The sequence below is a fragment of the Aulonocara sp. 'chitande type north' Nkhata Bay genome, linkage group LG1 (assembly GCF_057382095.1).
Source record: "Aulonocara sp. 'chitande type north' Nkhata Bay isolate Kocher_YH1m ecotype deep benthic linkage group LG1, A_spYH_male_GT1.1, whole genome shotgun sequence".
Lineage (NCBI taxonomy): Eukaryota > Metazoa > Chordata > Actinopteri > Cichliformes > Cichlidae > Aulonocara > Aulonocara sp. 'chitande type north' Nkhata Bay.
Window position 1 is genome coordinate 11,374,673 of NC_141344.1, and position 25,237 is coordinate 11,399,909.

The 25,237-nt window shown below is 40.2% G+C and overlaps 1 protein-coding gene across 5 annotated transcripts in view; it reads left to right on the forward strand.

Moving 5' to 3' along the window:
* The window catches only part of shf (Src homology 2 domain containing F), a 93,959-nt gene that overhangs the window by 14,880 nt on the left and 53,842 nt on the right, over positions 1-25,237 (forward strand). For all 5 annotated transcript variants that reach the window (XM_086269209.1, XM_086269349.1, XM_086269151.1 and 2 more), the window contains exon 2: positions 102-234. In XM_086269209.1, the coding sequence (XP_086125335.1) occupies positions 102-234 (133 nt within the window). The remainder of the gene's footprint in view (positions 1-101; positions 235-25,237) is intronic.

Here is a 25,237-nt window from a genome sequence, read left to right on the forward strand (position 1 = left end):
TCATGTTGAGTGTTCAGCAGTGTTCCCCGGTTGCTCTTTCAAACTTTTTCTCTCCTTCAACCTGACCTTATTTCTTTTCTTTTTTTAAAAATCTCCTACAGCTCATTATTCTTGAAGACTACGCGGACCCTTTTGATGCCGAGCAGGCTGGCGGCACTCAGACCACCACAGAAAAAGTGACAACTGAGAACGATGGTTACATGGAGCCATACGAAGCCCAGAAGATGATGGCAGGTAGGTCAACATGTTAAATCTTCTCTCTAGTCACCCTTTTGTGTGTCCGCATGTGTCACATGACTGTTTCTAACCCTCTCCACACCTGCAGTAATCACAAGTTAAGGACTTATTGTAGTGGAGTGGTCATTAATATGCAGTGTGATGAGGTTATATGAATTAATGAAGAGGCTCAGATGCCCTGATGCCATTTTACAAGACAGGTGCAGCAGAGCATAAATGACTAGTGTGTCACAAAAGATGTCAAACCATTTTCAAAAGCTGTGATTTTGCCCATAAGAAAAAAATCATGCAAGGATTTAAATGATGCAATGCTTCTAGGAGAAGGAGATTTTATATGTATATATTTTTCATTGAACTGTGCAGACACGGAGACAACCGCTTGCTGTGATTTCCAGGAAGGCTTTTTTTAAAATTCTCGACAACAATAGCTGTGTGCTAACACAAGAATTTAGTCTAACCACATTCCCCATATGGCTTCGTCACTGCACGTTCATCCTGTGGCTGAGCAAAGCGGTGACAAAGAGCAAGGAATATGCACAAGGAAAAAGAGAACTGAGGAAATATCTTTAAGCAAACAAAACAAGTGGCAGCTGTTTTCCTCTCTTTTACTGACTTTAGTATCCAAAATGAGAATGATGGAAAATATGAATAGCAGATTTGGAACTGTGAATTGACTAAAAGGTATTGTATATGATAGTCCCGATCCACAGACATATGATCCGTATACTGTTTCCTCTAACCAGCCCTTACATTGCTCCATTTGCTACCACGGAGGCAGGACGTGAATGTCTCTGTCCCTCTACAACAATTTTCTTTTAATGGGCCTCCAGACAATCTCTTGTTTTTATCTGTCTTACTGGTTTGACCTCTGGCCGAGTCTTTGCCTCTGCAGAGTACAAAAACTCAGGATAAATCTCCTCTCTCGGAATGAGAAAGCCGTAAAAGGAAAAAAGAAATTTCAACAAGACTTGTGGTATCGCTAGAATCTTGAGCTTATTCCAAGTTCTTGGCTGCTTTATAAATTTTACTTGACACAGCTCTGCATTTGGCTATATTGACAAACAGTTCTATTCTGGCAGTAGCTGTCTGTTTGATTCAATTAAGTTTTCACTTTATTTTTCTGGTCGTTGCTATCTTTGTAACCTGAGGTGGTGTTATTTTCAGGCTTCCTGCTTTCATTTTTTATATGTATTGATTGCCATTTTTTGGTGGGGTGTTGTATAAAGAGAGCTTTGAAGAGATCTATATATACTTACTGTCTATATTTTAATATTCAAAGTCCTTGGATTGCTATTTCCTCAATGGATGCCATCAGGGACATGAAAGAAGTTATTACATTTAACATACTGGCCACATACAGCGCTGTGCAAAAGTCTTGAACATCCCCTTCGATCGTTTATATTTTGATGCCCAGAAGCGAGATGTTCTTGTGATGCAGTAAAAGCATACCTGGATAGATAAAAAACCCTTGGATTGGCCTCCCCAGAGTCAGGACCTCAACAGTATAGGATCATCTTGACACAGAATGGAACAAAAGCCAAGCAACATCCAAAGAGAAAATACATTTTGACTGTCTTTTAAGAGATGTATTCATGAAGTCCACTTAAAGAAACCACAAGAAAGCTTCAGGTTCAGGCTGTGTTGAACAGCAGAGGCGATCGTAGCAAATATCAGAAATGTACAAACTCTGTTTTTGCCTTATACCCTGTATTTCCATGTATGTTTGCGGATGTTGCAGTAAATCGCTGCACCTATTCCCCTGGCAAAATATATAAAGAAATTATGGGTGGCTCAAGACCTTTGCACAGAACCAAGTATAGAAGAAACACTGGGGATGAATAATCTTTTTAGTAAATGCTTTCCTCCATATTCACACAGCTACCAAATTCCAGATTCAAACTTGGAAGCTGCACACTACAGCCCCACTGGTACAGTTGGGGGTCAAATGCCTCACCCAAGGGCGTCTCAGAGATATGAGGGTCAGGCTCTTTCACTTTCTCCCACTGTGCAAGGCCGGATGCACGCACCAATGCATCAACATACTGGCTATGCTATAGAGTAATTGCTGCATCTTTCGTTCTGACAGCATCTTAGTCAGGCAGAGCTGCACACTCAGAATTTCATCAGCTAACAGGAGAAGGAGGAACTATTGCACAGACTGCTGCACTCTAGCAAAAGAGGTCCTTTTGACCCTAATTCTGTCTAATTATGTCACTACTGGTTCCACAGATGGGTGCAGATGGACACCAAACCCTAAACATGCCAGCACAACACAAACTTTTCTATTTATGACTGTCAAAGCAAGTTTTAATTATTTAATTACTGCTGGCCAAGTTTATACCGTCTATAAAATGGTCTGTCTACCTTCTCATAAAATGGACCGTAACCGTCTCAACTTGCAAACTCAAAGTTGTGTGTAAAATAGTCTCTTATGAAAACATCTTTCCAATTAATTTTAATTCCGTTGTTTTCATTCTAATTCTGTTTGTTTTAAACTTCCATTGTTTTCATTCAAATTCTATTCATTTCATTGAAATTCCGTTGTTTTCATTCAGATGCTGTTGTTTTCATTCAGATGCTGTTGTTTTCATTCAGATGCTGTCGTTTTCATGTCGTTTTCATGTCGTTTTCATTCAAATTCCGTTGTTTTCATGTCGTTTTCATTCAAATTCTGTCGTTTTCATTCAAATTCCGTTGTTTTCATGTCGTTTTCATTCAAATTCTGTCGTTTTCATTCAAATTCTGTCGTTTTCATTCAAATTCTGTTGTTTTCATTCAAATTCTGTTGTTTTCATGTCGTTTTCATTCAAATTCTGTCGTTTTCATTCAAATTCTGTCGTTTTCATTCAAATTCCGTTGTTTTCATGTCGTTTTCATTCAAATTCTGTCGTTTTCATTCAAATTCCGTTGTTTTCATGTCGTTTTCATTCAAATTCTGTCGTTTTCATGTCGTTTTCATTCAAATTCTGTCGTTTTCATGTCGTTTTCATTCAAATTCTGTCGTTTTCATTCAAATTCCGTTGTTTTCATGTCGTTTTCATTCAAATTCTGTCGTTTTCATGTCGTTTTCATTCAAATTCTGTCGTTTTCATGTCGTTTTCATTCAAATTCTGTCGTTTTCATTCAAATTCTGTCGTTTTCATTCAAATTCTGTCGTTTTCATTGAAATTCTGTTGTTTTCATGTCGTTTTCATTCAAATTCTGTCGTTTTCATTCAAATTCTGTCGTTTTCATTCAAATTCCGTCGTTTTCATGTCGTTTTCATTCAAATTCTGTCGTTTTCATGTCGTTTTCATTCAAATTCTGTCGTTTTCATTCAAATTCCGTCGTTTTCATTCAAATTCCGTCGTTTTCATTCAAATTCCGTCGTTTTCATGTCGTTTTCATTCAAATTCCGTCGTTTTCATGTCGTTTTCATTCAAATTCTGTCGTTTTCATTCAAATTCCGTTGTTTTCATGTCGTTTTCATTCAAATTCCGTTGTTTTCATGTCGTTTTCATTCAAATTCTGTCGTTTTCATTCAAATTCCGTCGTTTTCATGTCGTTTTCATTCAAATTCCGTTGTTTTCATGTCGTTTTCATTCAAATTCTGTCGTTTTCATTCAAATTCCGTCGTTTTCATGTCGTTTTCATTCAAATTCCGTCGTTTTCATTTAAATTCTGTCGTTTTCATGTCGTTTTCATTCAAATTCTGTCGTTTTTATTCAAATTCCGTTGTTTTCATGTCGTTTTCATTCAAATTCCGTTGTTTTCATGTCGTTTTCATTCAAATTCCGTCGTTTTCATTCAAATTCCGTCGTTTTCATTCAAATTCCGTCGTTTTCATGTCGTTTTCATTCAAATTCCGTCGTTTTCATGTCGTTTTCATTCAAATTCCGTCGTTTTCATGTCGTTTTCATTCAAATTCTGTCGTTTTCATTCAAATTCCGTCGTTTTCATTCAAATTCCGTCGTTTTCATTCAAATTCCGTTGTTTTCATGTCGTTTTCATTCAAATTCTGTCGTTTTCATTCAAATTCTGTCGTTTTCATTCAAATTCCGTCGTTTTCATGTCGTTTTCATTCAAATTCCGTCGTTTTCATTTAAATTCTGTCGTTTTCATGTCGTTTTCATTCAAATTCTGTCGTTTTCATTCAAATTCCGTCGTTTTCATGTCGTTTTCATTCAAATTCTGTCGTTTTCATTCAAATTCCGTCGTTTTCATGTCGTTTTCATTCAAATTCCGTCGTTTTCATGTCGTTTTCATTCAAATTCTGTCGTTTTCATTCAAATTCTGTCGTTTTCATTCAAATTCTGTCGTTTTCATTCAAATTCCGTCGTTTTCATTCAAATTCCGTCGTTTTCATTCAAATTCCGTTGTTTTCATGTCGTTTTCATTCAAATTCTGTCGTTTTCATTCAAATTCTGTCGTTTTCATTCAAATTCCGTCGTTTTCATGTCGTTTTCATTCAAATTCCGTCGTTTTCATTTAAATTCTGTCGTTTTCATGTCGTTTTCATTCAAATTCTGTCGTTTTCATTCAAATTCCGTCGTTTTCATGTCGTTTTCATTCAAATTCTGTCGTTTTCATTCAAATTCCGTCGTTTTCATGTCGTTTTCATTCAAATTCCGTCGTTTTCATGTCGTTTTCATTCAAATTCTGTCGTTTTCATTCAAATTCCGTCGTTTTCATTCAAATTCCGTCGTTTTCATTCAAATTCCGTCGTTTTCATTCAAATTCCGTCGTTTTCATTCAAATTCCGTCGTTTTCATGTCGTTTTCATTCAAATTCTGTCGTTTTCATTCAAATTCCGTTCTTTTCATTCAAATTCCATTGTTTTCATTCAAATTCCGTTGTTTTCATTTTAAGAAGTGGACTGAAAATGACTCATCCGCTGACTTTTTAACTGTTTCTTTATAGAAACTGTTTCATCTTAACTGTTTCATCTTCTTCTTCTAGCTTTTTATGTGTCTACACGTCTGCGCTCACCTCATTCAGCAGACACACACGTTGGTTCAGTCGAAGTGTGAGCGTTTAATACATTTTCTGATCAGTGACAGTAATTATACTGTAGTGTCTTCAGATAACCTCATTTGAACTGCATAGTTCCTTGTTTTGTGACACAAAAGCCATGTCATAAACACCGGGAACCACAGACTCAGGTATACAATTCCAAGAGTTTGATGACATCTTTAGAGTTTAATCGTTACTTGTGGTTTTGCACAGCTTTGAGTAGAAATTTGGTTGTGATCAGCCAAAAGGCAGCTGTATGAACAACAGCATGACTAAGCGGAAGTTACTTCAAAGACTGGGACATGCCAGCAATTTGAAATATAAGGAAAAGAAGAAGAACATTTGCGCATTGCTGTTATTTTCAGATTGCTCCCTAGAGGTGTATTCTGGTCACCTACATGTGTATGTCTGTGATCACTGTGAGCTCAAATTTGAACACAATTTCTGTGTTAAACTGACCCAGATTTCACTGGTGACAAGTGCTTGGTTTCCAGTTAGGATTTAAAAATGAAAGGGAAGAATTCAGTGGAAAAGTCTGTAGCATCCAAACTCAGAAGAAGCACACTGATCTTCAGTGTCAACAAGACTTTGTGCACCATGAGTTCATTTCGAGGGTCAAGTTTAGAATCAGTTCAACTTTAACATCCTAAGGCAACTGAGGATGAACATAACTTGAACTGTGGTGCGTGTCTTGTTGCTGTGCGCCTACACACAGTGCACTGAAAAGCCTTCACTGTGTCAAAATGGCAACTCTCAAACTTGAGTTGGAGGAAATCCAGTGTACATTACAGATGCACATGTGCAGGTGGTCACAAGTGACAGTGGTAATGGAAGCAGTGCCTGCCTCGAAGATGAGTCCAGTCTATTTTACATCTGCACCCTGATGATCATACCTTGTAATAATGAAAGAAAGTCTCCCCTTATACTATATACTATATAAGGATGCTTTTCTTTTACAACTTTGTATCAAAGGCATATTCCACTGACGTGCACATGCATTGATTGTTTTCTTGATCCCTTGCCATTGCTATAAATGAAATTTGAAAGCTTGCACACCTGAAAAAGATTGCTGTATAGATTCTATTATTAAAAAAAGAATTATGTTTTTAACTGGTTTCAAGTGAACTGTTTTGAGACCGGAAGGTGTTATTTTGAAGATACAATTATAATTCCTTAACAACATTCACACCTTAAACACACAAAGACACACATTCAACCTCATAGTGGGAGGTGTGTCATGTAAGGCCTGAGGTGAAGTGCCACAGCCGTTTACATAACAAAGTGTGCATTCCTGCTATTTGTGTGTGTTGGCACGCGCACTGTCGGGTACTGTTGTACGCGTGTGTATGTGTTTGAGACCGAGACCTGTGTGCCTGTGTATGTGCTGTGTGCTCCGTGTCTCTTTTCCCAAGAGCCATCCTTAGTGAGGTTGAGCTGGCTGATTTATGGGCCTACTGGAGGGGCATGTCACAACTTCCTTAACCTGAAAAGCCAGCCCCACCCCCCATAAGCTTCTCCGCACTGGCTGCTGGCAGGGAATCATTGCACCTCCTGTAGTTATGTGAAGATGTGCACAGACACACTGTCTTTATGTTTCCTGCGTGTGTTTCTAGAATGCCTTGAATGTTTGTCATGTCTACACGCGTCAGCCTTTGCATGTGCTATTTCTGTTTGAGAGTAGGAGTCTGTGGTACATGTGTGTATAACCCCAATAGAAGACTATCCCCCCTTATTACTTGTGATATTAATGCTTATTGTGGCATGCAACTAATTTGAATGTTTATGACAAAAAGACGTTTTCCTTTCTAGTATTTCACACCTTCCCCTACAAGTATACACACACATCTCCTCAGCTATTACAGGAAATAGCCTATGACCTAATCATAGGAGGAGTTATTTGGGAAAAGAAAAGCCTGAATAAACCCTTGCAATTTTTTTTTAAATTTTTTTTTTAATATTATCTCCTCCACTTGACTCCGTCATACATTATTGTAGCTGTTGAGACTTGTTCCACTGACAAGTACAAGGGGCTGGACTAGTACTGCAGGGCAGCCTGCGTCAAGCTATTTCTCAATGAACACGCGCACACACACACACACACACACACACACACACACACACACACACACTCATCCTCATGCTTCCCAGTCAGCTAGCCAGGCAGACAACCATGTGAGAGATTTCCCACAGTACAGAAGAGGCCTGTTGTGCAAACATCTTGCACGATTGAGCTCTCCTGAGCAAACAAACTCCAGCGCGGCCCACTTGCCAGTCCTCAAACCGTAGCTACACCACACCAAAAATGTGTTTGTATTTGGAGGTATCGTACAAAAATAACCCAGTGTGAAATATTTTATGCTAGTGGTGAATTTATTACACACAGTGTCAAAGTTGTAACCTCAATTTGTCCTCATCCCATCTTTTAGGTCATGCTCTGTCATTTCACGGCATGGGAGTTGTGCAAGAGGGCCAAAATGCCCAAAGCAAAAAAAGAAAAAAACCTTGATGTTTTTCCATGATGGTTGACTCAGAGTAGATGGGTATTCATTCCTTCTCTTACTCTCGCTCTTTTGTGACTGAAACACATGCCGGGAAAAAGCTCCTAGATTTGGCACCTCATGCACCGCACTCAAAATGCTGTGGAGACCATCCATTGCCAAGGATGATTCATTAGCCGTGGAGTTAGTTATTTCAGTTACTCATGATAGTGTGGTGTTAAGCCTCTGTTGCCTCTACAATATAGGTGCCAGGAATATTACCAGTTTAGAACTAGTTTAAGTGGATGAGAGAACATGTTTAGATGTGTCATTGTTGGAGATGGAGAAAGTGAAAGCAAAGAGTTGAAATAAAAGCAAAAGGCAGGAGAAACTAAATCAAAAGAGAGCAACTGTCCATGACAGAAAGTAAAGGGAGTGACAAGAGAAGGAGACCTAGAGGCAAAGACGGTGGGAACAAATTCGTGTTACAGCACCTGTGGGTTACTTTGTGGAGTCTTTTTTTTTTTTTTTAAGGGCAAAGAATGGAAGCATAGTGTGCCAAAAGGTTTCCACCTCCCCCACACTCGGTCATGGCAGTCTAAACTCACCCCAGGCAATGGCAGGTACATGTGGCTGCACATTTCTTGGCCTGTAACACGGCTTTTATTGCCTCAAGCTGTAACTCGAGGGATATCCGGAGCCTGTACTGACAGTGGCACTTTTGTAAAGTGATATGTTTTTTAACATTTCTGGAAGTCCGTGCAATCATTATATGAATTTAGATTCCCAGGAGTGTTTTGTTAGTTTAGCATAAAATGATTCAGCAATTATCCTCTCCGGTTTGGTTTTCTGTTCCTTCACATCAGTCTTGGAGTATTTGAAGAATTACTTAAGAATTACCTCAGCAAAACATTTATGCATTACCCCAGCTGATTATAGGCAGCTATAAATAAGTGCTGACTGCAAGGCCAGTAGCTGTGAACTGGATAGGAAAGTGAATAATTAACACCCTCCTCCTTCTCTTGCACCTTACAAACTACTATTTAAGTTCATTTGGGCCATGTAATTAACTCAAAGCTGCTCTTTTTTTCCTCTCTCTCTATTTTTGTACCAGTTTATATAAAAAAAAAAGTTAAAACATGAAGATTTCCTAACAAATGAGAGAAATGTCTACAACCAGTTTTTGTACTGACTGGAACATTATGATGTGCTGCTAATTTGGGGTAAGAAGTGTAGGTGGATTTCACAACAATGACTAGCAGAAGAACATTCATAGTGAAAAGAAAAATCAAAAGTGAAAGTGCATTACTTTACATTCTCAGGGGTAAACTGTTATAATGAAGCTGTGGAGCCAACAGCACGAGATGTGGGAAACGTTTCCATGCCAGCCAGTTATGTGAGGTCACCAGAGTTCACTGCTTGCACCTCACTAACAAACTTTATCCAGGAGTCTGTATTAATAAAAATAACATCAGTGGCGTCACTCTTTTTAAGTTGTAGTGCAGAAAGATACAGCATGTGTATATGTTTATACTAATATAATCTAATATAATATAATGAGTTTCTATTAAGTTACTTGACCTTCCCCTTCTTCAGTCTGGGACTTGGACACTTTTTAGACATGATTTATTGCAGTGTGTCAAATTAATGTTAGATCGGCAGGACAGGTAATGTTTCCTATTTAGCTCCCACGTTAGCCAATAGCCACTACCATACTGATAACTTAACAGATGGCTTACGTTAGTTGTGTGCGCTGCCCATGTTAGCATTGAAAATGATACAGTTCTTAGACGTTGCTGAAACAGCAGCTTGGCTGACCTCTCGACTGACCTCTCATAACATGCTGTTCGGTGTTGTGCGTATCAACTACTTTTCATGTGTTCGACTGTTAGTGAGGGGAGGGGCTGCGTGCCTGCCTGTTTCCAACCGGGTTCCATAGTTACAGTAACCTTATTTTCAAGGTTTTCTACTGACCACAGAGTCTGTACTTATCCCACTGAGGCTGACTATAATTTATGAGTGTTTATTTAATAGATAACAGCGAAACGGTCTTCTTTTACACTCTGCTCTCTGACTGGTCATTAAGTCTGCACCCCATTCACTGCTGCTTGCCAGATGTTGTCAGAAGCGAGCTACCCATTTATGTCACGTCTTCATGATCCCATGAGAAGTGACTGACAGTTATTACACATTGATCTGACAGGGTGGTACCAAGTGATGCAAAACCAGTCCTTCACAGTCCCAGAGCTGGTGTCAGGTGGTCCTTTTTTGGCTTGGTGCTATTGTTGGGCCCATATTATTTTAACTTTTAAAAATGGTCTTGTCAACAAAATGCGCTGTGTAATAAGAGCAGAGCTGGGTCTTATTTCTAGAAATACTGAACTGTAAAGTGATCCTGCTCAAGAAAGAAACAACATTTAGAGAAGAACTGCAGTTTCATCTAGCTGTTATGTTCAGCGTGGAATGGTTCGGTTTGATGGGTTTCAATATGGTATGCTGGTGTTTTGGGACATAAATTTCCTTTTTCATTATTTCATGAGAACATGAACTACAAATGAATAAAATGTGGAGATTTTCTTTGGTTACTTCTAAGATTTCATTGGTTCTTTGATTCATTTATGAAGCCTTATCCTCACATAAGGAAGATAAATGTCAAGCTCTGCTCAATAATTAGCTTAAACAAAGACACCCACTTTATAAATAGTCTGACTTCCTCCTCTTCCTTGATTCCCTGTGGCTATAATCTCTGGTTTGTTAGAGGAAGTAAAGGCTAAGTTATTTCAAAGAAACACGTGGAAATTTTGCTGTTATTTGAACTGTTGTTCAAATAAAAGGGACGTAACTTTTATCTGATGCTCAGCCGCCAGAATGTGAAAAATGAGCCTCTATTGAACTGTGCGCGGTGCTGAACAACAACACATGCTCAGCAAAATATTTCCTCCCTATACTGGTGTTTTTAAAACAGTTTTTGTGTGCTTCCTTGACTTTGACAGTGACATACAGTCCAGCAGGTTATGGCTATGTGGTTTTGTGTATGTGTAAGTGTGTCTCTGGCCTGCTGGATAATGGCCAGCAGCCTCCGTGGTGTGGACGGTCATTTGGCAGAGCTGAGGAACGGAAGGTGTAGGAGGTGGGAGGAGAAGGGAAGAACAGGAAGACTGACGACTTATTGATGAAATGAGAAATCTCTAGCTCAGCCTGATAACCTCCCTCCCTCTCACTTAGTGATGAATGGCATCCAGCACTGGAGCTCAAGCAGCTCACACATGGCTTTGTGCACGTCGGTGCTGCATTTGTCGATATATATTCTGCATTTCCATTAGATATTCACACACGCGGTGATGAGAGAACAGCATTTCAATTAGCCGTTGGTGTTTCGCTCGGTAAATACAAAAGCAAAAATATCTGACGACATGAACTTTCTTTCTTATTCTTTTAAATTTGATAGATTCAATGATTCAGCGGTTCACTGAAAAAGCAGCAGTAGGTTAGTCAATATTGAAAATAACTGAGTTACTCCAACGTCACTCATCCATAAATCACATGATGTTGTTTGGCTTTTGATGAAAACATGATGAAATCGTTACTTATGTAAGAGCCGATTCCTAGAGCCAAGCAGGTTTTTGAAATGGAAAGTGAGGAGGTAACGTGACTTTCACATTACAGTTCTGGTATGAAAACCACTATATAGACGCCCTTATCATGCTTTCTGTGATGATGTCACTTGAGCGTAATTTGGTCCGTCGAGGAAATATTTATATATAACTGCAGTTATTGTTATTATTGTGTTTTATGGTCACACACTACAACTGGTATGACAATGAATGATTTTTAACAAGCTTGCAGATGGCCATAGACACAAAGGCACCAAAATTAGCAGCACGTCTGCAAGGAAGCAATGGGTACTGGCAAGAGAGTTCTCTCAGGCCTCTGATATCCCACTGAGTCGGTCTGTGCCAAGCCAAGGATGGCAGACCCACTATCCAGACCCACTATCCATCCGTCACAGCTGAGTGGATTGGGAGGGGGGTAAGGAGTAGAGATGAGGGACTGGGCAACCGCTATGGCGCAGGTTGGAGGTGCTGAAGTCATTCATTTTAAAGGTAAGATTAATGACACCATTAATCCATGTCTGGGCCACTGCAGAGGAGGACAGGGCAGAATTCATACCCGCTGCTGGCTACCTGGGGCCTGCGGCACACATGCATGAGCTCTGCTAATGCACGCGTGCATGCACAGAGGCTGCTCTCGTACGCTCCTTAACACTTTTCACTGAGTCATTTTATATGTCAAGTAGCCATTTGCCCTGAAGTGGTGAAGGAACTTCAGGCTGTAGTTTGTGTCCTTGTTGGAGGCAGTTACTTTATGGGAGTTATTGGTCTGATTTTTATTGGCTGGCTGCTGAGAGAACAAGCGAGAGCATGACAGACTCACTGAATTACTAATAGACAAACTGATAGCACCAACCTCACCTCAGACCTGTGTGTGTGTGTGTGTGTGTGTGGTTTTTTGGGTTTTTTTTCTCTGCGGAATCGACGGTTGAGCTAGAGTGGAAATCGGCCTGTTGACACTCTGGTGTGACAGGGAGCATTTAGGTGTGAGTATGTGCGAGTGGGCGGCTAGCACTCTGCAGCTGTTGAAGGACACGAAAAGAACAGATGGGGAACCAACAAAAAAAAAACTGGAAAGACTGGAACACTCGGCACTCACAGGGATGCAAATGTACAATATACTTAAGCCAGTACAAAACATTTAAAGGCATAGAAGGCTCTGCTTCTTTTTTCTTTTTTGTATGACAGAAAGATTCAAAATGTGCCTCATTAGTTTATTAGTTTCAGTGGCATGAATTTTGAGGTGATAGTGTGTGAATGTTCATAAATCTCATAAAGTAGAAAGCCAGTCTCAGAGTGTTACAGTTTGTGTTTGTCACTTTTGTAACTGTACAGTTCAAGCCGTGCTCGCGTGCAGTTTAAGCTCACCTCCACATTCACCTGACTTTAGGTGAATGTGTTTTAAGGACAGCGAAAGAATGAAACAGAGGAAGGAGATGCTCTGCAGTGCATACAAAAGAACAGCTTTATAGTGTCTGAAATTTCATTCAAGCTCCAGTTCTGATGTCTCACATCAGATATTTCACCAAACCACCCAGAATGTCTCAGGCTCATTTCATTAGAGACTTAGAAAAATGAGAAATATTGCGATTACATTTTTTCTGGCACTTTAAATTTCTTATATACAGTGTTACTACTCACTGTTGTTTCTGGGTGCTTCTGGGTGAAACGGGTTATTTTTATATCTGATTGCTCGCGCTTGTCTGTGTGAGCAGTGCAGTCCGAAGACACTTGGCCGGTAACTGCTGTTTCATTGTGATTAATGCAGGTGGAGAGGCCCGTTGACAAAAAGGTTTGGATTCAGAGGGTTTGAAGTGCCAGCATACTTCTTCTCTCCTTTTCTTTCTGCCTTCTTTGTCTTGTTTTTTGCTCTAGTATTCACCTCATGGTTTTTCAGGTTCTTGCTATCATCTAGCCAGGAGGCAGAAGTCTGGGACATTCCTGTTGTCCCTGTGATAGACAATGGATTAAGCTCCTTTATAATAAGCCTTGTTGTCTTGTAAAATAACCCAGCTTTTTTTTTTCCTTCCCTGGAAGCCAATTTACTGGTGACATTTATTCAGGAATGACCTTCTCCGGATTTGTCTTCCACAGACACACGCCGTTATCTCCCCTAGCAGAGTAATCCAGCTATTATTGTAGCTTGATTTAAACATTTACCCTTTCCTTTTTTTTAGTTTTTATGTCTTCACGTCTTTGTGCTGAACAATGAATACGTATGTACTATTTCTATTAATGCTGTATCACCTAACAGTCATTTTGGCTCCAGCGCATCTGTTCTGCTTTGCTCCGTTCGGCTCACGAGCACGTGATGTCAGAGTCCCTCTTCTTTATAGAAGATGCCATCCTAAACTTGAGGTGACTAATTAAAATAGGGAACCAGCACTATAAAGACACAAGGGAGATTATAACCTTATCAGAGCATGTCAAGTGTGTGTTCTAAGATTCGAGATCCAATTAGCCAGATGGATGGTTACAGCATAACACGCTCTCCTGTGCATACATTCCCATCTGCATGTTTTAAGCCTGGTGCTGGGGAAAAAAAATCTTTTTAGGTCTTTAAAACTGCAAGTTTTTGTAGCAAACATTTAAATCAGAATGAGAATACTTTAATAAACCCTAAGGAAATTATGTGGGTTACTGTTGCTCCAAGACAGTAACAGTAACAGACTAAACTAATTAAATAATACAATATATTACAAAGTTTACAAATTTAAGAAATGGCACTAATATATACAAATCACTCAATTCTAAATATCAAGAATATTTCAGTAGTGAAATATATAACATTGACATTTAACTCTAACCTGTGAACTTTGCACACACTCTACAGTAAAATAATAAATGACAGAGTGTAACTATTGCAGTGTTTACAGTGTGTTAGGTGGAGGAGTTGTACAGGGAGATGGCCACGAGCAGGAACGATTTCCTGTGTCGTTCAGTGGTGCTTTTTGGTAATCTCAGTCTGTCACTGAACATGCTCCTTTGACTAGCCAGCACGTCATGGAGTGGGTGGGAGCTATTTTCCAGCATTGTCCTTATCTTGGACAACATCCGCCTCTCAGACACCACCCTAAGGGAGTCCAGCTCCATCCCCACAACATTACTGGCCTTGCGGATCAGTTTATTGAGTCTGTTGGCATCTGCGACCCTCAACCTGCTGCCCCAGCATGCAACAGCATAGAGGATGGCACTGGCCACAACAGACTCGTAAAAAATCCTCAATATTGTCTGACAGATGCTGAAAGACCTCAGAAAATAGAGACGACTCTGGCCCTTCCTGTAGAGTCCAGTGGTGTTTTTAACCCAGTCAAGTTTAGTGTCTATGTACACTCAAAGATATTTATAGTCTTCCACAATGTCCACATTGACCCCCTGGATTGAAACAGGGGTCAAGGTTTTCCAGAAAAAGAAAAGATACACATTTGCAGCTATAAGACCAACACTAGCATTTAAACGTGGCCTTGGGAGACTATGGCAGCTGTTGTTGTGTCTTAAATCTTTTTTTTTTTTTTTAAAGATGAAATATTTCACACAGGCAATCTGTGACCTTTTCCCCTCATTACTGATTCCATCAGGAGGATAATTGCTCTTTGGAAAGCCTAATATTTGTCATTACGGGACAAAATTCAGAGTTTGGTGTTCTTTCTCTCTAGGTCTGTAGCACACCCTACTCTCTTTGTTCACATCCCTTCTTATCAATCACACAGTGCGATCGTGGGTGCAATGAGGTAAGGCGCTGGGTCTGCCCGGGGCCCGGCTGGTGGGTATGGGTTGTAATAGTTTGGTGCAGCCTGTTAATTTGATACGGTGTGTGGCTGAGGAGCCTCATTAAGGGCAGCAGCTCACCGAAGGAAATGCGGCTCTCCATCACCAGCAGGACACCACTGGCAAGAGCAAAATGGGATGGAGGTAAATAGATGGAGGAAAGGAAGAGACATCATTTGGAAAGAGGATGAAAGTGAAGGAGAAAAGACTCTAGGTCTGACAGTATTAAAACAGCAAACATAAGTGGAGAAGCAATGGGGACACTGAAGGGGCACTGATATACTCTCATCCATAGACCATAAATACTCCATTCAGAAAGGAGTTGTTGTTGTTTTTTTTTTGTTTTTTTAATAAACCTTACACACAGTTTTCCCCAGAATAGTTTACCTGTCATTTAGACTAAAATAAATCTTTGAGATGAAAGTCAGAAAGTATACTCGAGGCTGTCATCCGCTTTTTATTCTCAACGGCATTGTTGGTTTAGAGAGTGAGTGTGGGAGGCTGAGTGTTTGTGACAGTAGAGAAGCAGAAGAAATGGCACAGGATTGCTATCACCAGCCAACCAGAATGAGTATGAAGATGGAGGCTGAGAGAGGGGAAAAAAAATATTGGAGAAACAAATAAGAGGAGAGAAGAGGCAAGGAAGCAGAGAATGAGGTAGTACAGCGAGAGAGGTTCATTTCCATTCAAGCATTGCATTTTGTCGCCTGCTCTGTGCACCAGTGTGGTCTCACTTTTTTTTGTAGCACAGAGGAGATGAGATGCAGCCACGGACAGAGTGAATTATTAATGTAAAAATCTCCTTCTCCACCGAATCCAATAAGTTGCCTATGATTTGGCTGTCAGAAAGATTGGTGGTCTGGATAAGGGAAACTCGTGGATGTCGAGCCTTGAGTTCTCCTCCCCAGGTAATTGACTCGTGCGCTGTATTGACTTTCTGGTGGTGGTGATTAAGGGAGCTGGGGCCAGACTTGAGCACAGACTCGGGAGGGTGGGACCTCACAGCAAGCCTATCCCTTGTGGCCCTTGCCCAGAGCAACAGGGTCATGGTTAACCCACATCTCAGTGATCTGAAAATACTGATGGCTGTATTGATGCAGATGAGTGGATACTTGGAACTGAAGTAGTGTCTTTGCTTTTGCTTCTTCTGCTGTGTTCTTCTCTCACGCATCCTTACTTCTTATGTTAGGTTATTCAATCTTCAAAACTAAATGGGAAAGAGGACACATTCCTTCAGTCTGGGTAGTTTCATATTTAGCTTCCTACAAACTATTTTGCAGTGAAATTGATTTCCTTCTAACAGCTGCTTCTTTTCACAGTTTTATTCCCATTTTATTAGGTGTATATATTTGACTGTGGAGCGATAATTTGATTTGTTTTCTATTTTTATGTTTCTAAAACACAGGTTTGCTATTCTTCAAAGCACACAATTTTCCTGTCTTTGTAGCACAGTTTGAATTTATGAGTTGTACTTAGCTTGTGCAACATTTTGATTCAAAACATGTCTTCTCCATTGCATATGTCTTTCTCCTTTTTTCCATAGCTGTCTATCTTTTGTCAGGGAGTATATCAGAAAAAGAAAGCGAGTCAGAGTGGGTTGTGGGTTGTGAAGTTACCTCAGAGAAATCCAGCAGGAGCTAGAAGCTGACCGCTGTTCATGTGGGATCACTACAGGGGATAAAGCACTGGCTGGTTGACCTGGAGTCGTCCCTGGCGGACAGTTAGGCTACCTGATTGTACTGGTTCATGCCTTCACAATACAGAATGACAATAGATTTTTTTGGGACTGAAAAACAGGAACTGAAGCTACACATTGTAAGTTCTTTTTTTCTTTTTTAGTTTTAGGAAAAACTAAAGGTATAGTTGTCCATATTCATCCCTTTCTTTTCTGAGTTACAGCAGCCTGTGGTGCTTTTTACAGAAGAGCATTTGCATTTCAAATGACCATTGTCCAAATCTCTAAACAATCAAAGTTCAGTATAATCATGACATCATTAATACCAAGCTGACAGTTATCCTCTCAGATTACGGCATCTTTTAACCTGTGTTTATTTTCTCTCTGTATGATTAATGCCACTTCAGATTTCAGAGTCAGTGCCCTGTTAGGGATAACGCAACCTCACAGTCTCTGGTTTGGTCTTAAAACAACATCAGTCTAACTTCCAGCATATATGTGTCCTTGTTTAACCAGCCAGATGTGTCATCTGTGATCTGACTCATCCTCTGAAGAATCGTGGCCAGTCTTCACTTTACTGTTGGTTAGCCAGTGAGCAAGCATGGCTGAACACACACACACACACACACACGGACCTTCCTTTTAACCTTCATGGCGTCACTTGCTCTTGAGTTACTGCCACTCGCTGTTAGTAAATTGGATCTGCACTGGCAAACACGGCACATGCCTTAGTCTATTATAAATCACTGCTTTTGTTTACATCCTAAGAATCAGAACATGTTATAGTCCGTCATGTTGGAAGCCTACTCAGAGGTGTGGCAGTTGTGATGTTTTACATTGACCTGATAGGATGTGAATTTAAGTCTTGTCTAAATACTACTGCATTGTATTGTCAGGAGACAGATTTTGATGATGTACCTTTGAGCACTGGTATATCTTCAGTCTACATAACCTTCCCTGTATTGTAACCTAAAATGGACATTATTAAAAATTATATATAGTTGATATAATAGAGGTAGTTGACTCCCCCAGATTCTTTACCTATGAATAAAACAGGAGCATATTGGAACTTTTTACAACAGAGCCACAGACACACCAAATATTATACACAGAATCCTATATCCTGTCTTGAAATATTGTCAAAGCATATTTGTATTAAGCAGTATCAGCCTGCGTTATATTTGGGCTTGTGCGTGGCTCGGACACTGTTCATGATGACGAGCACCTAAAGCGTTGGGCTTGAAGGAGTAAAAGTGAAGAGAGTGGCAATAAATATCCCAAAAACCACAACTAGTGACATTTCCGATTTTCAGGCCTCGCTGACAGCAGGAAATCCTCCATCCTGTTAAGAGTGGCTTTATGGTGCGCCTTTCACTGCTCGAGCAGTCACCAATCACCCAGAGCCAAAGAGACACATCCAGTGCAGCAACGTGTGTGTTAAAATGGTCCTCAGGTGCACAAGAATCAATTTGCACTGTGCCCACGTCAGTTGGTTTTTTGATGTGGTGTTTTTATTTGGGGTATTTATTTTTCCAGTGATACTTACAGACATGATGCTTGATAATGCAACCATTTCACCCTTTTCATATGTGCAAGCACATCAGTATTGTGTGCTGAGTGCTCCTGAATGTGAGTGAAGAAAACCTCGTCACAGTGCTGTTTTCTGCAGGCAGTAATTTCATTATCAGACCTCAGAGCTCATTAAACCCAAGCAGATGTGGCAGACAGAGATGTGTTGCTTACACAAGGCAGCAGGTGAATTAGAGACCAGTCTAAGTAGCATGTGCTGTATGTCTGTGTCTCAATACAGTCTAGATAAGATTAAATGTTAATTAGAATATGTTTAATAGTTGAAATACATTTTTAAACGTTTAATAAGTCAAGCCTATGTTAGGAAAAATGATAGTAAACATTGAATTATTCTTTATTTAATTGTAACAGCTTTACATTTATTATTTACATTGTCTTATTTTTATGAAAACACCATCATTAATCATATTTAAATCACAAGTCTTGCAAAAAAATGTTTATTAACACATCACATTTGCATCTTATGATATCACATAAGCAGCGTGAAATTTCTTTCTGATGAAAAATGGATTCTGCCATGAAGTTCATTTGAAAGTGAGATTAAAGAGTAATTACAACTTCACATCCAGTGATTATTGCCTCGTGAATATAATCAATATCTTTGTTTACTCAGGACAATTCCAGTGCCTGTTTTGCTTCTTGCTCTGATTGAGTGGGGTGATTGGGACCATGTTATTATTCATGATGATGCCAGAGTATCTCAGTAGGCTGAGCATATGTGCTTTCTTTTGAACTTTTATCATTAAGATAAATGACTGAGATTAGTTAGAAAGGCGTTAGGCTTTCCTTTAGAGTTTCCAAAGGTGGGAAGTTTTTTGCATTCCACCAGAGTGGATCCATTGCCAGTAAAGTGAAACATTTAAGACCTGCCACTCTCAGAAATTCAGAAGTAAATGATTAACCGATTCCACTCAGTTGTTCCATTATTTCCTCGTCTGTTCATATGCGCTCGTGTTGCACTCACTGAAAAACAAAGCAAAGGTATTCATTACTTTCAACCCCTCCATCTCAGGGTTAACCCTCCACTGCCCTGCATAAGTCCACAGATGTCTGGCCTCACCGTGCTCCTCTCTGCTCCCGCTCAGTGCTCCGTCAGCAGGCCCACGTGTCACTGTCAGTGGGTCACTAGCAGGGCATCCAGGCTTGGACTCCAAGCCCATCAACACCTCCCTGGGGTCCCCGAGGCCACCTGCAGACTATCTGTGCCAGGTCAAGCCAGGCCAGTCGTGGGGTCGAATGGAGGTGGACTATGTCCTGAGGAAAAAGCCGAAGAAGGAGCAGAAGCTCTGCCCTGCTTAGAGCATATGGTCTTCCCAGCTATCCTGGAGCCTGTTGGTCACCTCTGAATGGAACCCCTCACAAAAGCAGGCTTTGTCAGTGTGTGCGCCGTAGTGAAGCTGTGCCTGTCCTTCTTTTTGGCAGAGACCTGCTGCTCGGTGGGCACTGGGACACGAGAATGAGCAAAGAACAGCTGGCCCATTCAGAGCAGACTGCTGCCCCACAGGAAACCCTCTCCATATCCTCTCTGCCTAGCTCATCAGCACCCACAAACACACAGAGGAGACTTGGCTCTATTTCTTTCCCTTCTCACTCCATTCTTTTTGCTGCCTTTGTGTCCCCTGGCTGCCTTCTCAGTTTGGATTTAGCAAATAGAATAAACAGGACAGATAAAGCAGACTGAAGTGAACAACTTCAGTCAAAACGATTCTCCACACCAAAGGCTGGTGGTGCATAGTAATTTTAAGTTAACTGCAAGTATCAAAGAACATTATGCGTGCGATTTCTGCCTATGGACATGGTGTTGGTGCTAGTCAGAGAACGGTGAGACTCACTCGACAAGAGAATGAAGTTGTGTACAATGCTTTTTGTATGTGATGTCGTTAATTAGACAGTGTGTTAGCTTAGATTCTTTTTCCAAAGTGCGAAGGAATGAAGCAGTCTAATTTGATTACATTGATTTAACTAGAAAAGAGAGTGACAATGAACTCATTCTCATGTTGTTCCTGGAAACACATTTAGCTAAGTCAGTCTGACTTCGAGCCAACACATCCCCTGTGGTTGTTTTGTGACCATGCTCATGAAATTGTTTAAGATATTCATATGTACATATGGTCATTGCTCTTATTTATTTATTTATTTATTTTCCATCTTTGACCCACTATGAGGGTATGCAAATACCCTGAGCACCCTGAAAGCTCTCCCCGCTTTGCTGGTACATTGATGTACTTGACATTACCAATGAATTCTGTGGAAAGGACAGCTCCTCAGGGATCAGATGGAGAGACCCTTACCCTCTTCAGTCTCTGCTCAGTAACCAGTACTCCCTCTGTGTTAAGAGGTAGGATTCAGTACAACAAAACACTTGAGCAATAAAGCCTCTATACTTGGATTGCACCAGGTGGGTAATTTCCTGACCATACAAAAGCAGTGTTGAGTCTCCAGGACCATCAGAATAACAACAGGCTTTTCTTATCCTGTATAACATTTTTACCCAGTAACCCCAGATGATTGTAACACCAAAGCCACTTAAGGGAACATTACCTAACTTTTTTTTTGATTTTTGAGATACTCGCTATTTTTAAGAAAACGACTTAAATGAAATATTTTCAGTTTAATGTGTGTGACAGTAGTAAAAAAACTGAAATGATGGCATTACAAAAGTATTTTTTAGTAACCTGTGGCCTTCAGCATGCTGGTGAACAATTTGAAGCCTCACATGCAGCAGACAGGATTATCAGTGCTAGGTAGTCCTGGGCCATGGTTGGCAAATAGAAAATTGGACTTTTAGGAAGCAGGAACAAATTTCCAGAGGTGGGACCAAGTCATTGTTTTGCAAGTCTCAAGTAAGTCTCAAGTCTTTATCCTCAAGTCAAGTCTCAAGTAATGTCAGGCAAGTCCGAGTCGAGTCTCAAGTCACTGGTGTAAAAGTCCGAGTCAAGTCACAAGTCTTAAACTTTGAATTTCAAGTCCTTTCGAGTCTTTAAAAAAAAAAATGAAAAAATAATGTTGCAGTTATGCTAAATGTAAATATTAGACCATGTAATTTTAAAATCTGTGTTTTTCTCAACACATGACAAAATAGTGAACTTAGAAAATATACACAAATTGTGAAATTGCACCTCTATAAAATGCAGCTCAATTAAACCTAGCTCCAAGAATAATTTTCACCGACAGTTCTGAGATAAGCTGCATGTTATTCTTGGATGCGGTTGTAGGACCAGCTTTAAAATCGCATGACAAAAATATCATACATATTAAAAAAAAAACTGTATCACCAACGTAGCCTGGAAAACATTTGCTAGTTAGATGAAGTCAGCTATCTCATCGTAGCATATTTATATGCATATTTATAATTATACGGTTCTTGGAGTGAGTGCACACACTCATGAAGTTTAGCGCAATATTGTGTCAGGACAATTCACTATTTATGCACAATAAACAAAGGAGCATAGCGCGACAATTTCTGTTCAGCGCCAGACTTGCTTGTAACCTATATCACCAATTATGTTATGAAAATGACGTATTAACTACTAAAAAACACTGACCTTCGTGTAAATGCTTGGAGCAGACTAACCTGTGAGCTGGAGTGTTCTGGGACGTTATATTTGATCTTTGAATGGCTGCAATCCAGGCCATCCGTCGCGTCTTTGTTACTTCGGAAACATGGCTCGAACAATTTCTCTTCAACGTCGTAATCCGATAACAACCGATCTCTTTACCCGTCGGCTTCCCGTGGCTGTCATGCAACACCGGCTATTGCAGTTAATAATACAACAGCTTCTTGACATTTTTGTGTTTCTTTTTATCGCTGTGTGACTGATTTCAATTGAAAGCCTGCGTGCGCTAGTACCGCTTGCCACGAGTTCCCAGAATCCTTTGCGGTTTTACCCCTGAATGACATCACATTTTCAATCTCTATATAATATGCATGTTAAGTTTTATATTTGGGGTGAAATATCAAGTCTTTTCAAGTAAACCGGTTCAAGTCCAATTCAAGTCCCAGGTCATTGGTGTAAAAGTCCAAGTCAAGTCACAAGTCTTAGAACATTTTTTCAAGTCAAGTCTAAAGTCATAAAATTAATGACTCGAGTCTGACTCGAGTCCAAGTCATGTGACTCGAGTCCACACCTCTGCAAATTTCTACCTTCAAGAAGAAATTGAGAGATTTTTGTCTCTTGATTAGAAATCTTCCAGGGTGAGATTGACACTTTAGTAACAGGAAGTCATGTGAAAATGGAATTGGAGGTGGAAGTTATCAGTTTTCCAGTGGCTCAAATTCTCATTTGTAGTCATGATTTGTGTGAAGTGACCAAAAGAGTGAGAGAGCCACTTTTTTAGTTGTACAAGTGGCGTCATCCTCAGCATAGGGCAAGGAACCCAAGCTGCTATTATATGTGAACTTAAGACAGTGTTTAGCAAATCTGTTCGCCAAACATTTCTCAGTGGGATAATGTTTGTAACAGTGTGTATGCATAAACAGCTTTAGGCATAAGTTGATTTGATTGAGAAATGGATTTTAAAAAAATTTATTACTTTACAGTACTCCAAGGGCCAGATTTACTAATGGTCTGCATTAGCAAAAAACAAACAAACAACCTCTTTAAACCCTTTTTAAAAAGCTACTCCCGGTGTTTACTAAAGGGGCACAGGGTCACTTTGGTGACTGAAAATGTTGGATACAGGTATTTTTCAAAGAGCCTTGCAATATGTGCTTGTAGAAGTTTTTCTTAGGGACAGACTTTGTGAGGGCCTATTCAACTGAATCACGGAAGCATGATTTGCTAAGGTTTGCAGCAGGCAATTTACTGCAACTTTTTTTTTTTTTTTAATTGTATACAATATAATAAAAAGTATGCCTTATTTTATGCCTGGTGTTTTTGTGGGAGTTGACACTAGGAGGGTTATGTGGACTGGGGGGGGGGGAGTGATTTTATCGGAGGAAGTGGGTAGATGTCAAAGGTGGATCGCTCAATGCTGTGAGCCTAGTCCTTAAGCTTTTGCCGTGTCCTTTTACTCTACATTGAGTCCTCACTCTGCATGTTTAAACCTGATTCCAACATATTTCATCATCAGGAGTAGTGGGATTTTGATGAAATGGAGCATAACTTAACTGAACCAAAGTGAGAATCCGAGGGAGCTGGAGAATCCCACTACGAGACTCATACATGGGTGCATGTTGTTGTACAGGCAGTGTTTCAGATTTTGGCACATAACGAAAATATCTTGTGTCTCATGCATGCCTGTGCTCAATGCACTCACGCACACAGAGAAACCTTTTTAAAAATGTATCCTTCCTGGTATCTGTTAGAAACCAAATTGATGTTTGCCAGTAATAAATAATAAACATAAATGCTTCATGTTCTTCTTCTGCATAGCCTACAGGTCAAGTTAGTTTCTATAATTGAATATTTTGTAATAAGCAGTCAACCTATTGGTACACATTTCTCCAGAAAACCACAGTCTCAACCAGCAAGATGATAAGCACTCCTCAGCAATTTCTAACCGAAGCATTTGTCTCAATATCAAAACGATATGGATTCTTCTTCAGCTGCTTCTCATTGATTTGAATTGGCATACTGTTTCTGAAGAGAAATGGATTCGTATACCTGTGTTTACGCTGTATTATTTTGGTTGGATTGCTCAGTCCCTCTTCCTCTTTGCTAATTTTGATGCACTAATTTGTGGCGCTCTTTGGAGAATATTGGTCATTAATGAAATGAACTTGCTGTGTCTATGCAGTTCTGACCTCACATTCTGGCCCTGAGTGTTTTATGTTAATGTTTTGTATGTTGAAATGCAATAGAGCATGTATTTGGTTTCTCATTTACTTGCCCCATGCGCACAAATATGCCCAGATTAAAATATCGAAGGCTTTATCCCCATTACTTGCAGATGCATTGAATTTTCTGAGGCCTCTTCCTTGGATGCTCTTCTCATATTTAACTGGAAGTCCTGAGGGATTGTTTGCTATGAATACTGGATTTATGTATGCGGGTAGTGATTATTCAAACTACTGCAAGCAAACAGTGAAGTGAGTCTGTGTATGAGTTTCCATATATGTGTAAACATAGGGATTAGAGTGCCAGATGGCTTTATGAAGAGTGACATATTTAAGTCTGTAAAAGACTTGTGTCATTTCTACTTACATTAGGTAAAAGCTATGCCATCGCAGCTGGATTATAGATAAACCGTCACTAAACTCATTTGGATTTTGTACATCTATGAAGCCCATTCTTCATAGTGGACGTTTTTCTCTGTAGGACTTGTTCGCATGCTGTGGTTTCATCTTGAGTAATTAGACTCTTTGGGCTTTCTTAGAGCTGTGAAGTGCCATGCAGAAAATCCCAGCATGAGCAGCCCACAGTCTTTCTTAGACAAGTGTGACCCAGTATTTCCTGCAGCGACTGTGCACACTGAGGATGCAGAGAGGGGCTGCTAGGGTTTTGGAAGGAGAGGAGGGGGTTTATGTACAGCAACCGCAGCATTTTTTGCGAAACCTTGTGGCTTCTCCATTTCTCATTCCAGCTTGCCTCCTGCTCCCTGGGGAGTTTTGTTATCACCCGCTACATATATCAAAGTTCCTTTGCAGTTCCAGCCGGGCCCCCTCTATTTTCCAAGTCTTCCAGCTTGGTAGCCCGTTCAATGGAAACTTCAGAATTTCTAATGGAACAGTTGGGGACCTGGTGAGAGACAGGGGCCCCTGATTTCAGGTGGGCAGACACAGTGTTTATCTGCTGCCTGGTCCGATTATGACAGCTGCGCGGAGGCGTGTGGCAACAGAGTCGCTTCATCTGCGAAGAAAGTGTGCGAATGAAGACGGAAGCACCACCCACCCACGCTCTCCATATCCTGACAAAGGAAAGCCATTCACCGGGTCAGACGGTGCC